We start from the raw sequence: 13,356 nt of genomic DNA, 5'->3' as shown, positions 1-13,356 counted from the left end.
TCGAAGCTGGTGTGAAGATGTGCGTATCTGACCAATAGCAAATCGTATCCCATGAAATAAGTGGGTGTCCATGTATCTGGGCCCCGTCACAAAACCATCCTCGGTAAGCTGGAGAAGATGCTCTCTATAGAAGGCCATCTTCTTGTCCAACTCCTGAGCCGGGTGTATCCAAGTCCTCCTAGTATCTAGCTAAATCAGGTCTTGGTGGATCAGCCTGGTGATCTCGGACTGTGTAAGAGTCAGAGAGGGTGCATTCAATGAGTACTGGAAGGGGGGCAATCTGTCTATGTTGAGCCCATGTACCTGAAACCATGATGTCATCTCCCCATACCAGCATGCTGTGTCTCCCTACAAAGCTAACTGTTGAGAGGACTCAAGTGCTAGGCGGGCATATCTATCTCTGGGGAGGTCCCACAAGCGGTGTAAAAAGGAGACTGATGTGGTAAGCACCTCAACCCTAGGCATCTGGTGAGGAATGATAATCAGTTGAACTGCTTCCTTCCAATCAGAAGAGCCACCCGTGCAATTGGCAGATGTGGAATTGTTGTTCTGTTTATGGACACATCATCTGAAATATCAAATTTTTCTGCTCCGGATTGGGCTGACCCTTCGGATCGAGTAGCTGCTGGTAATGTCAAGCTAGCACCTCCAATCTGGGGGACCTTCTCAGCAGACATCTCAGGAAAGGATTCACTGCAGCTCTTTCCTGCTAAAACTCTTAACAGCATTGCTAGTCACATTGGGGCTGTGAGATATGGCAGGCCATTGTGGTGGGCTACTTCCAGGTCTTGTCTGCCTTATTTACATAAAGGGGAGGAGTATCCAGCGCATGCTAAGCTAGGGGCCTTTAGGGTAACATGCAGCCTTGCTCAAGATAATCTATTGGGAGGGGCTGGTAAATGGCTTGAACACATCATCGAAGACAAGGACCTCCCAGAAGAGGCAGCACTGCCCCAGCCACCGCAAAGAGGTAAATCCATCCAAGTTGCTGTAGTGGAAATGTTTTATTTACTTATTGCACTCGAAAATGTTTTGGAGGAAACCAGATGTCTAATTGTCAGCTGTCATTGTGGAAAATGTTTGGTATGTTGTATTTGCTCAGTCTCTACTAACTAGTAGACATGCCAAGTTGAGGAAGCCGGGAAAAAAAAGAGAACGAAAAATATTGTCGCATAGACATTCAAAATAAATTCAAGCTGCTGTTGCTATGTACGGGATGCTGGTTGCTTAAGACTGATGTTACACACACACAGATCCCTATGTATGCATTCATGTATGTATGTATATTTATATATATATGCACTCACAAAGAACAACTAATTAACATTATTTTGAATCTACACATGAGGTGTATCATTAAAGCTTATTGAAGTATTTTAGTTTACAGAGGGACACATAAAGCGCACACAAAACCTCCCTTCAAATAGACCCTTGGATTTTTTTTTTTCCAAGAAAAAGATCCTTCTATTAGTTACTTGAACTGCCCATAGGGCTACAACCACCTCTTCAAGAGAGGGCTACAACAACCATGGTGGGAGACTCTCCCAATGAAAAAACCAGCATACGTACAATGGGGCTAAATCAAGAAATGGGGGGAGGGAAAAGCCACACAGGTGGTCGGTAGTGCCATCGGAGTACACCCTGGACCATGGTGTAGAAAGGCCCAGGAGGCCAGAGAAGAAGGAAAGCCTCTCTGCGCTCCCGCATGCGGTCGGAGCTGCCCTGTAGTCCCTCAAGCTGTCCTCTGAGAGTGTGGATCAGCTCTAGCCCAAGATCACGAACAGTCTCTGCTGGTGGCACAGGACGAGCCTCAAAGATGCGGAAGCAACGGGCCCGCCAGATGAACCAGAGGGTCACGCCACTGATGAGCTCCCAACACTCCTCTCTCTCTTCACCACTCCTGTGGAGTAAGCTCTGTGGAAGGCTGGAGTGTAGGTCGCCCCTTCTGTGTAACTATCATCCTGCTAGTGGAAGATAGCTCAAACTGAAGTGCTGGGCCCGTGAGGGTGGACCAAGCCGCTACTCCCCAAGTGTATTGTCGAGCCGTGGAAAGAGCAGGCATCAGCCGAGGAACTCAAAGCCACACCTGCTGTGCCGAAGGACAGTCCCAAAGACAGTGACGCTGACTCTCCACAAGATGGTCACAAGCTGCACATGCGGCCGAGAGACCACTATGCACTAGCCAGCTCCCAACTGTAGCTCCCAACTGCTGTAGCTCTGTGTGCGATCAGCCACTGAAACAAGGTGACTCGCCTCGGCTGTCTGGAGTCCCACAACCTCTCCCAGAAGGCTCCAAGAACTCAGCTATGAGACCCTCCTCCTGCCAATGTTGTGCTGCAGTGGGGCGGGCCTCTCTCTGTGCTGCTAGTATATGACGTCCCAGTCGAACAGTGTACTGAAAGAACGGGACACCTGGGTGGTCTGCAGAAGAGAAGGGGTCCCTCCAGAGCCACTCACCAGAATCCCACTGTACTCGTGCCAGTGGACAGCACTCCCAAGCCCACAGCCTCCAGTGTTCAGTCTCAAGAGCCGTTGGGTCGGGATCGATGACACAAGTCCTCCCACAGATGCCAACTACTCGGATCCTCTGAAAACAGCACTCTGCCACCTACGGGGTCTCTACTACAACTCGCTATAAGCATCCCCCACCCTGAACCTCGAAGAAAAGGGATGGAACACTCTCTGAGCAGGCCCTGACTGAGATGAGAACCTCTAGTCGTGTGAAGGCTCCCATCTACCTGGGTGCTACTGGCTCGAGAGGTGTGAGCCACTCAGCTGGAATTGCCTCTGAGATGTCCTGGCACATGCTCTGCATCCCTCGCATGCCCTGTAGCTGGAGACCCTACACCTCCTCTGACAAGCCTGTGAACTCTAACCAGTCACCTAAAGAGCGCGCTGGACCCGCTGCCATGGGACCCCAGGAAACATGAGGCCCACTACCAACCAAGTGGCCTCTCTGAGTGCTAACCATGGGGTTCCAGACAAGGGGCTGCCGTAGGCGCTCCTCCGCGCAAGTAGGCTGTCTCTTCTCCAGGCCTCGCAGCAAGAGTTCCCAAGATTGAAGCAAACTCACAGCGAAGCGGTCCTCTAGTCTCTAGCTCAAACAACCTCTGTGCATCTCTGTGAAGATCCATCTGGTCGAAGGTCGCCAGGGGCCTCCAGCCTGACGCACCCTAGCACGAAGCCGCTATAGCAAGAACTCCTTCCAAGGCTCCTCACCTGGAAGAAGTCCTCTGACTATGAACTTCCCAAAAAGGGCTCTGCTCTGCTCTGCTGGGTCAATGATCCTAAGCACTCCCTGTGAACAAGGAAGAGTGATGACCAGCCAAGCCACTTTGGCTCGGGCTATCTCAGTGTCACTTCCTGACCAAAGGAAGTTCTTGATCAGCCTCTCTACTTGGTTGATACAAGAACTCGAGAAGATCCAGTAAGAAGTGATGTACCACATAGTCGCCAACAACACCTGGTTGGCCACTAGTACTCTGCCAGCCAAAGAAAGTCGTGCTGAGCCCCAATGTAACAACTTCCTCCTGATAGACAGGAGGAGAGGAGCAATCTGCTGCTCGGGAGACAAGTCCAAACCAACCTGATAGCCCAAGTACTGAATTGCAATCCCTGGGGGAATCCAGCTAAAACCCTCTCCTGGCATCCAATCGGGCACAGGAGCACTACCAACCGAGAAAGCCACTGTCTTTCTCCAGTTGATCAGTGCGTCCGATGCACAACAGAAGGTCTCCAAAGCCTGCTCACACCTCTGAAGGTTGGCCTCCTGGCCATCCAAGTACAAGGCTGAGTCGTCGGCAAACTCAGCGTCCAGTAGCTCATCTCCCCGAATAGGGAGTGCTAAGCCGCGTAGACCAACCTGCTGTGACACCAAAAACCTGCTCATCGCCTCCGCATAGAACAGAAAGAGGAAGGGGGCAAGAGGACAGCCCTGTCTGACTGAACGTGTGAGCATGAAGCGATCACCTCTACCTCCTGCCAAAAGTACTTGACTGTGAGCCTCTCTGTACAAAGCTGACACCCCTCTGATCCAAGCATCTGAGAAGCCCATCTTGTGTAGAGTGCCCTCTAGAAAGTCCTAGTCAACTCTATCGTATGCCTTCTCAAAATCGAGAAGAAGAATCACTAGGTCCTCACCACGGAGCCGCGCTAGAGCAGAAGCCTTCCAAAAAGTAAAGATGTTGTCAAGGATACTACGTTTCTTGACAAAACCTGTGTGAGTCCCATGTATAAGGCTCTCTAGAAGTGGCTGAATCCTCAAACTCAGAGCCTTGGCAAGAATTTTGTAGGCTGAGTTGAGGATGGTGATGGGGCGCCACTGTCGAATCTCATCCAAGGAGCCACCCTCCTTGGGAATGAGGTAGATCAAGCCCTCACTCATGCTGTCACGCATCACTCTTGTGTGCAAAATGTACTGAAAAGCACTATAGAGATCTGGGCCAAGCAGGTCCCAGTACTCCAAGAAAAAACTGGGAGTCAGCCCATCGTCACCTGGACAGCTACCACGGGGGAGGGCCCTAAGAGCCGTGTGCAGCTCCTCAAGCTGAAGTGGCAGCTCAAGCCTTTGACGCATCTCCTCAGTCACAAGACAAGGCATCTGTGCCCAAACCTGCTCCCTGCATGTATCCTGACGCTCTGACTAAGGCTCTGCAGACAGTAACTCACGGTAAAAGTCAGTAGCAATTGCACGCATATCCTCGGGCTTAGAAGCAACTGTGGCGTCGGGCCTACGCAATTGACTGACCTTGGTATGCGAATGCCGAGGTGCCACTGCCTCAAAGAAAGCACCGGTCACTTTGTCGCCCACTTGTGTCCACTGAGATGCCTGTCGGTGGAAAGCAAACTTGTGTTGCCTCTCCTCTGTGCTAACAAGCTCCTGTCGAGCCTGTTGTAGCTGCTCCTCCAACCAAGGACTGTCTGGATGCTGCTTCTGCATCCTCTGTAACGAAGCAATGCCCCGTTTGAGGCGCTACTCCTCTCTCGCTGCAGCCCGGCGAGCCAAAGACTCCTGGAGAAAGAAATAGCTAATCTGAGCTAGTCCTGAGGCCACTCTGTCAACAGAAGAATCCTGCCTATCCAAGCTCTCTGTCTAGAGAGCCTCTACTCGCTCTCTGAGTACAGAGTCCAACAAGACCCTCTTTGGGATGCGAAGCATCATGCTCCCTCTCCTCTGCCTGTTTGCCACTGTGAGAATCACTGGTGCATGGTCCGAGAAGGAAGTCCCTATCAGAATGCCAACTATCCCTCCCAAGGCACTGAAGTGGTCACTAGTGTAGAAGCGATCTATCCGCGATAGATTCACTCCTCCCACTCTACGGTCCGAACGAGAGAAGGCAAGACTGTCTGGGGGCCTCACAAAACTAGAGTGCTGCCAAACATCCGAGACCCTAAGAGTCATACAAAACCTCTCCCAAGCTGCCAGCTCAACCCCATGCACAGTAGCATGGCTACCACCAATCCTGTCAGAAGGGTCCTCCAACATATTGAAGTCCCCTCCTATGCACCAGTGTTCTGCCTGCGGCAGAGACTCAACTATCTGTGACCAAAACTCTGCTCGAGCACTCGCCACATTGGATGCATAGATGTTTAGGAAGCCCACAAGGCAACCCTGAACCTGCATAGTAATCCATTGAGCCCTACCTGACACAATAATCCCTCTGCCCACAATGGCCTGCTGGAAAGAGTCCGCAATAGTCATACATACCCCACCCTGGATGCCTCCAGGTCCAAAAGCAGCTGACCAAGAAGTATCATATCGTCCATGCAAGAGCTGACCCCCACAACGTCTAATGCGGCTCTCGCACAGCTGGTGCTCCTGAAGCATAAGGAGATCAATCTCTCCTCCCACAAGGCAGCACTAAAGCTCCTGACGCAATCGGCCCCGCTGTCGCTGGAACTGGGCCCACCAAGTCCGTGCACGTTCCATGAGACGATCTTCATGGGGAGCGAGAGAGAACAGATGCTGCTGCAGCAGCTAAACAGGCTATCTTCGAGGCTGGCTTGGATGGGGAGTAATCCGCATCCGAGTGTCCTCTAGACAGACGTGACTGCAACGAGTGCCTGGCCCAAGCCCAAGCAGAGCCGTACGCAAAGCCATGTCCAGAAGTCCTCATGAATGTGTACATAGCATGGCAAGCACTGTGTATCGGCAAAGAAGTAAACCACAATGTGTCTACATCGTGTTGTATCTGGAGGTGTCACCACAAACTTGGCCAATGGCCACAGTCTGAAGCACGTTTGTGACTCCTAGTTCTCCCATGTGATGAGAGAACTCTTGGACCTGTGTGTGCAACCATCCCTAACATTGAGTCGAGAGTCCACTCAGTCTGGTCCCTGCCAAAAAGGGGAAAGAAGAAGCCAACTGCTGAGTCCAAGGCCTCTGTTCCCCTAGCTGCAAGGAATAGAACATGGACCCTGAAGCAAGCTGCCTCATGGTTTGCTGAGGGGTCGCCGAGAAAACGAGTAAAGTCGTAGTCAAAGAAGTCCCATCGGCGCCGGATGTCGATGCTCGTCAGACCACGAGGGATAGCTGCAAGGGGAGACGTTTGTACCTGTAGAGGGGGTCGCAAGAAAGGCTGTCCCTCTCTCGCTTGGCGACTCGTGGCAAAGGCGTTGCCAAGAGATCTCCTAGCAGTCGGAGAGGGCCTGCCTCCTGGGTCGACTGTGGAACTGGAGAGGGAGGGAGGGAGGGGGGGGGGCGGGGGGGAAGAGCAGGGGGGAGCGGTGGAGAAGAGGGGTGGGGGGGAGCGGCAGAGGTAGAGGGGCGGGGGGAAGAGGTGGCGGGAGAAAGAGGCGGGGGTGGAGGGTGATGAGGAGGGGAGAACTCTAGGGGGGAGGGACTGTCGAGGGTGAGGTTGGGGTGGGGGCTGGCGCAGGGACCTCATCCTGCTCAAGAGGACCAAACCGGTTCCCCATGGGAACCCACTGCTGCTGGGTAGGTGCTTGAGGACCACTCTGAGTGCTAGGCTGTCGCTGTGGCCCCTGCCATCGTCGACCACCTGCTGCCATCCCTCCTCCGCTAGAGCCCTAGGCTCAGAGGGTGGCTCTACGTGTGTGCTCTATGTCTTTGTCTGTGGCTGCTGGCCAGCCCTTGCAGGCTGGGGCTGGGCCTGTGGTGTAGGTCGAGGTCTCCTCCGTGGACAAGCCTTCGCAAGATGGCCCATCTGTCGACAAATGAAGCACTAGTTCGGGAGGCCCGAATACTCCACACTCTGTCTAAATGAACACCCACTCACCCGAGGCAGAAGAATGACCTTCGGGAGCGTGTGAGTGTCTCTGACGAAAACGCGAACTAAGTGAATGCCAACCACCTTGGCAACTACTGAGGCTGCCGTGCGAGGTGTCTCCAGGACAGTCCCAACGGCTGAGCCTATCCTCGACAAAAGTGGTAAGTACTCCCTCCGCAAACCCGGAAAGCTGACGGAGATGGGGATGTCTGCCTCCTCTACTAAAACATCCGAGGTAGGGTCGAAACCATGTCTCCACTGTCGAAAGTGGGCTCGTGCTACTCAGATGGTTAGTGGACTCATGGCAATGACCTTGGACGCCATCTCGGAGGTCTCAAACTCGATCTGATAGTAACCTAGTCCGAGTATCTGTATGTCCAAGATCTTGCCTACCTCTGCGAGAAGGCAGGCCTGGAGAAGGTCACGCAACTCTCCTCTGCTAGGTCGGGTGCCGAGAATCTTGCAGATGACAGAAGTCGCCTGCAAGCGCTCTACCTCTGCGGCAAGGCTCGCTTGCTCTGTCGGTGAAAGAGAAAGTTGAATGGTGGGCTCAGCGGGGTTGGGCGAGGGGGCTTCGGAGAGCCCCTTTGTGGCGGAGCTGGAGCCTCCATCTGTGTCTACTGCTGTGGCGAAGAAGCGAACGGAGAAAAAACCTCTGCAACCGAGCGTGGCGAGCACTGTCCAAAGAAACAATGCCGCCAGAGCCAATTGCAGGGAGACTTCCGGAAAGAGGAAGGGGGGGGGGAGGGGGGGGGAGCGGATAAGGCGGGCTTGGGGGTGGCAGTTCAATAGGCAGCGGGCGGGGGAGGTGGCGGCGCGAGAGGGCAGCGTGCAGGCTGGGCTGCGGCGTGCGAGGACAAGCGGGAGGGGGCGACAGCGCGATGGTAGCGAGAGGAGGGGGGGGGCAGCGCGAGGGCAGCGAGAGAGGGGGGGCAGCGATGGCACAAGTTGGGGGGGGGGGGTAGCAGTAGCGAGCAACACCAACACCATCAAGTTCAATAGACCCTTGGATTGGGTTCTTTTATTAAAAATAAAAATAAATAAATAAATAAATAAATAAATAAATAAATAAATAAATAAATAAATAAATATATATATATATATATATATATATATAGATATAGATATATATATAAGTATATGTATATTATATATATTATATATATATGGCTTCTATAATTGTTTCAGACTTAATTTTTGTGGTAGATAAGGTCGTACATTGCTCTCAATGAGAGTCCAAGACACTGCACCACCAACAAAAGTGACCTCTAGCAGACCTCGTGTCTATGTTCCCTGCATAATGTGCATCTTCTGTCTCTTGCTGGACGTATTGCAAAAGATCAACCTGCCCCAAAACTCTATGACAGTCTACCAAAAGGCGAGAAGGCGAGGTTTTGTGCCTGATTCAAAAGTATACGGTACTTCGCTACAATGGTTGTCACAAGAGGGCACAATAAGGATGTGGATATGATCAGCAATGATTTCTTAAATGCTGGATTTTCTCACATTGAGGTGTGCACCACACTTTTAGAGGCTCATTTACCCAATAAGGCTTCTGAGCTGCTGCTGTCGGTTTTGGCTCAAGGGTCACATGTTGATGAGTTGCTACTTCTTGACGTATTGCAAACTTTGGGTGATTTACCAAAATATCATGAAGCCCAGCTATTTGTTGATTCTTTATCAAGCTTTAGCTCCAAGCTAGGTTCACAAATGCATGAGGTCTTGCTTACAATATTGGCAAAAGTCAGGCAGGTTGATGCAATTAAGATTGAGCTTGATCAGCTTTGACAGGTCGTGTCAAGGTGGCTGCATGCTCGAAGTGCTGTAAGGAGCTAGCTTATATGGAGAGCAGCTTGAGGCCATATAAAGTAGTAGGGATTCCCGGTTCCGTGCTTGGAATGCTTGCCATCTTGTCCACTACTTGCCGCTGCACTTGCCTCCAGTTGTCACATGGTCATCTTGCCACTAGCTAGTCCGAAGCTTCTCCTCTTTGTGCTATGGAGCGAATATGCCCCCTTAATTTGTTTGCAGAACAAAAATCCCAAGTTGAAATGTAGCACAACGAGGATGAAGAGAGTGAAGAAAATGCTACTATGGGGGAAGGACAAGGAGGTGGATAGATTGAGAAGGTGTCATAAGCTCCTTGCTTCACAGCCTTAGATAGAACAAGTCAGATTACTATAGGATAGGCACTATCCATGGTAGGCCAACAAGACGCTTGCTAGTGTGCGAGAAGCTTTGCACAAGAATAATAAGGAATCTTTGGTTGGCACATGGCTCACTAGCGTCCAATCAATTTGTTAAATAGTAATGGTAGACTTGTTTTCATCTCTACTCCAAAGAAGTTGTAGTTTGTTAATGATTTGTTTTTTCATTGCTAAGTCCAAAGAAAAGTCTTTTAATCTTGAAGATATGCCTTTTCTTCCCTACTAGGGGGTCTTTCCACACCCAATTGGATGCAATCTATCCACAATCCTCTTCCTCTTCAGTTAGGTCTTTTTGTTAAGCAAAATCCTCAAGGCTCACACTCATGCACCTAGTCAATATCGAGCTCAGGACAATCACGAGGTTATATGTCATGTGCTTCTAAATTGTCATGTTACTAGTATACATAAAATAGTGGGTCATTACATTTCGTACGGAATCTGTATGAGGGGGGATGGCAAGAGGGGGGTATGTCACGAGGACGTGGTAGCAATTAACTATGTCATGAGGACGTGGCAACTGCTAACCTTAGTTGTTGGTTTCTTTCCAATGATTTTTGTTTTATTTTTGAGACCCTCTTTTTGAAGTTGCAAACGGTCGGACATTGTATGGGCAATGTGAACGGTAGTTTCACCCGCAGATGCGAAGTTGGTCGGCACTGGAATTCGTATAGTAAGGGGATGTCTGGGCTCAGTGCAAGATCATGTAGGTCCCCCCGTCGCACTTAGCAAGTTGGTGGACACTAGGAAGTGAACTCAATAAAGGCATAAAGTCAAGGTGGGATCACCAACAGAAAGTATCTGACAGTTGGGCCACATTGCACTTTTGGATGCGGTCCCAATGAGGATAGATGGTCAGATGACCAGTGGAAGCCCAATGGAATCATTTCCTAAAAATTAGGGAACTGCTATTTTGGGCCGTGAAATGTGTTCGTGTCATTACCTTCGGAATGATAAGGGCAACATTTTACAACTCTGCTGCGCAGTCAACTGGACAACGAGTCGGGAGATTTTAAGGCGGCAACCCCGAAAAGGGAAAAAGCTTGTAATCGCGCCAAGTGGCACAATTTCATGCACTTGCCGCTTACAAAAAATTTGGCGCTGAATTTAGAGAGAGGAGGGCTCATTTTTCATGGCTGTCACAGGTTAAGAGCTATGGAGTGCTTTCTTTCCCTCTCATGTACAGTGTAGTGCTAGGAGTGATGCCCTGCACACTACACACTGCTCTCTCTCTCTCTCTCTCTCTCTCTCTCACGTGCAGTTATGTGATGCCCCACAAGAGGGCTCTTCATTTGACTGATGTACAGCTGTGTGGTTTCACGCTTTTGTGCTGAGACAAGAGCCTCCTTGAGCAAGAACAGGGGTAGCTAACTGCTACTCCAAAGCAGGCACCGGTGAGGGTCATAACCTCACCGTACAGGTGCATTTTCAGCGCTGTGTATGCGCTGTAAATTGACTGTTTTTCAGCCATACGGACGCCATAACCATTGGGAACAGTGCCCCATTGGCAGAGGACAGTTCGGGGACTGTTTAGGGCTGAAAACAGGGCAAGAACCAGTAAATACAGCGTGCTGAATATACTGTTTTTGGGCAGGAATCAGAGGGTTTATGTTAGTGGAAGTGAGTTCCAGCAGGGGAATTGATTTCGCGCAAGTTTTGGGGCTGTTATGCTGCCGAAATTTGGCCAAAACAGGTGGTATCTAGCTGGATACAGGTAAAGGATTCCCAGAACTCTACTTTGTAATTTACCCTCTCAAAGTATAAAGAAATACCGAAAGGGGCGCCAATTTTGGGGCCTACAGGTTGTCGGCTTCTGCTCGGAGCATTCTAGCTTCCGAGCCGTGTGTGTGCTTAAGTGTTAATTCCCATCGTAGGTTTCCTTTGCACGTTAGTAAAGAATTTCGGGTGAAAGCCAAAGCCTACCGCCCCACGGGCCGGTTTCAATGGCTCATTGTGAGAACGTCCATATCTTGTCTGTATGTAGGGGGGTAGGTCAACATGTAAGATACTGTATATAGGGGGGTTTCTCTAATTTGGGATGCACGCAGGTGACATCCCTCCATTACTAATAGTGAATCCCCCGGGAATGAAGGCCCCAATATCTGAACTCCATAGAGCAATGCGGAAGCCACGAAAGTGTCAAAAAGTCAGAGCTTCGTCCGAGGCTCCTGAAACTGAATCTGTGAACCCATCCTCTCCAATCCACTCAATGTTGCATGTGCTCTAGTCAGTCTAGTGTCTACTGCTCTCTCAATGAAAATGCTGGTCCACTAAAGACCACCCCAAGGTAGGTGTAAGCATCTGTATACTCCACTGTCTCATGGCCGTATGTGAATGTGGGTGCTGATCTCCTGGTCCATTGTGGGTGGTGTTAAACACCATAACCTTGGCAAACAAACCACTGTCGTGAGCAAACCTATGCAAAGCATCCAAGTGACGTTGCATCCCCTCCAGAGAGTCGGAGATCAACACAATATCATCAACATATAACAATAGTGGAATCCATGTCCCTTCCAACTGTGCACCTCTATCACCCTCTCTCTCAATATAGTCAGAAACCTCATCCACATACATACCAGTCTCAATCCGAAGCTAGTGTGAAGATGTGCGTATCTGGCCAATAGCACATCGTATCCCATGAGATAAGTGGGTGTCCATGTATCTGGGCCTCGTCACAAAACCATCCTCAGTAAGCTGGAGAAGATTCTCTCTATAGAAAGCCATCTTCGTGCCCAACTCCCAAGCATGGTGTATCCAAGTCCTCCTAGTATAGTCTTGGTGGATGAGCCTCGTGATCTCGGACTGTGTAAGAGTCAGAGAGGGTGCATTGAGGGGGGCAAGCTGTCCATACTGAACCCATGTACCTGAAACCATGATGTCATCTCCCCATACTAGCATGGTGTGTCTCCCTGCAAAGCTAACTGTTGAGAGGACTCGAAGTGCTAGGCGTGTATATCTATCTCTGGGGAGGTCCCACAAGCGGTGTAAAAAGGAGACTGATCTGGTAAGCGCCTCAACCACTAGTGGGGGGGCAGCTAGCTTTGCTCGAATAATGTCATGTGGTATTGAAGCCTTGGCTCTAATAAGCTGCGAGATCACAGAGACTAGAGGCTTCTCCATGTCTCCCCATCCATCAGTGCGACCTGACCTCCCATGATGGTCCAATGAAGGCCCCCATATCTGAACTCCATGGAGCAATGCGGAAGCCACCAAAGTGTCGAAAAGCCAGAGCTTCGTCCGAGACTCTTGAAACTGAATTTGTGAACACATCCTTCTAATCCACCCAATGCTGCATGTGGTCTAGTCAGTCTAGTGTCTGCTGCTCTCCGCAATGAAATGTTGGTCCCCTAACGACCACCCCAAGGTAGGTGTAAGCATCTGTATACTCCACTGTCTCATGGCCATATGTGAATGTGGGTGCTGATCTCCTGGTCCATTGTGGGGTGGTGTTAAACACCATAACCTTGGTTTTACCAAGGTTGACAGACAGACCACTGTCGTAAGCAAACCTATGCAAAGCATCCAAGTAACGTTGCATCCCCTCCGAAGAGTCGGAGATCAACACAATATCATCAGCATATAACAATAGTGGAATCCATGTCCCTCCCAACTGTGCACCTCTATCACCCTCTCTTTCAATATGGTCAGAAACCTCATCCACATACATACCAAATAGAGTAGGAGAGAGCGGGCAGTCCTGCTTCACCCCGATAGTGGAGTGAACTAATGTAGATAACCCCTCTGGAGTGCGTACATGCCCTATTACTGACATGTATAATGCCATAATCCCCCAAATCAGCTCTGTGGGTACTCCCATGTCTTGTAGTTTGCGCATCAATCTAGCTCTGGGCACTGTGTCAAATGCTTTGCGGAAGTCCACAAAGCTACAATAAATCCGTATCCCATGTGATCTGCCCTCCTCA

General features: G+C 50.3%; 2 protein-coding genes across 3 annotated transcripts in view; one reads left to right on the top strand and one right to left on the bottom strand.

Annotated features, from left to right (window-relative positions):
• The window catches only part of LOC147450741 (uncharacterized), a 72,100-nt gene that overhangs the window by 22,119 nt on the left and 36,625 nt on the right, over nucleotides 1-13,356 (bottom strand). The window lies entirely within an intron of this gene.
• Nucleotides 8,661-9,075, top strand: LOC147450742 (uncharacterized). The gene has a single exon (XM_086520794.1). It carries the CDS (start codon nucleotides 8,661-8,663, stop codon nucleotides 9,015-9,017), a length of 357 nt encoding a protein of 118 aa, XP_086376920.1. The 3' UTR covers nucleotides 9,018-9,075.

This window comes from Adiantum capillus-veneris, chromosome 9 (genome assembly GCF_014529385.1).
Source record: "Adiantum capillus-veneris isolate H3 chromosome 9, ASM1452938v2, whole genome shotgun sequence".
NCBI classification, from domain to species: domain Eukaryota; kingdom Viridiplantae; phylum Streptophyta; class Polypodiopsida; order Polypodiales; family Pteridaceae; genus Adiantum; species Adiantum capillus-veneris.
The sequence above is the reverse complement of the archived record's forward strand: the minus strand, read 5'-3'. Positions and strand labels throughout refer to the sequence as shown.

Excerpts from the sequence above, each read along its gene's own strand:
- LOC147450742 (XM_086520794.1), top strand. The coding sequence starts at position 8,661 with ATGGTTGTCACAAGAGGGCACAATAAGGATGTGGATATGATCAGCAAT.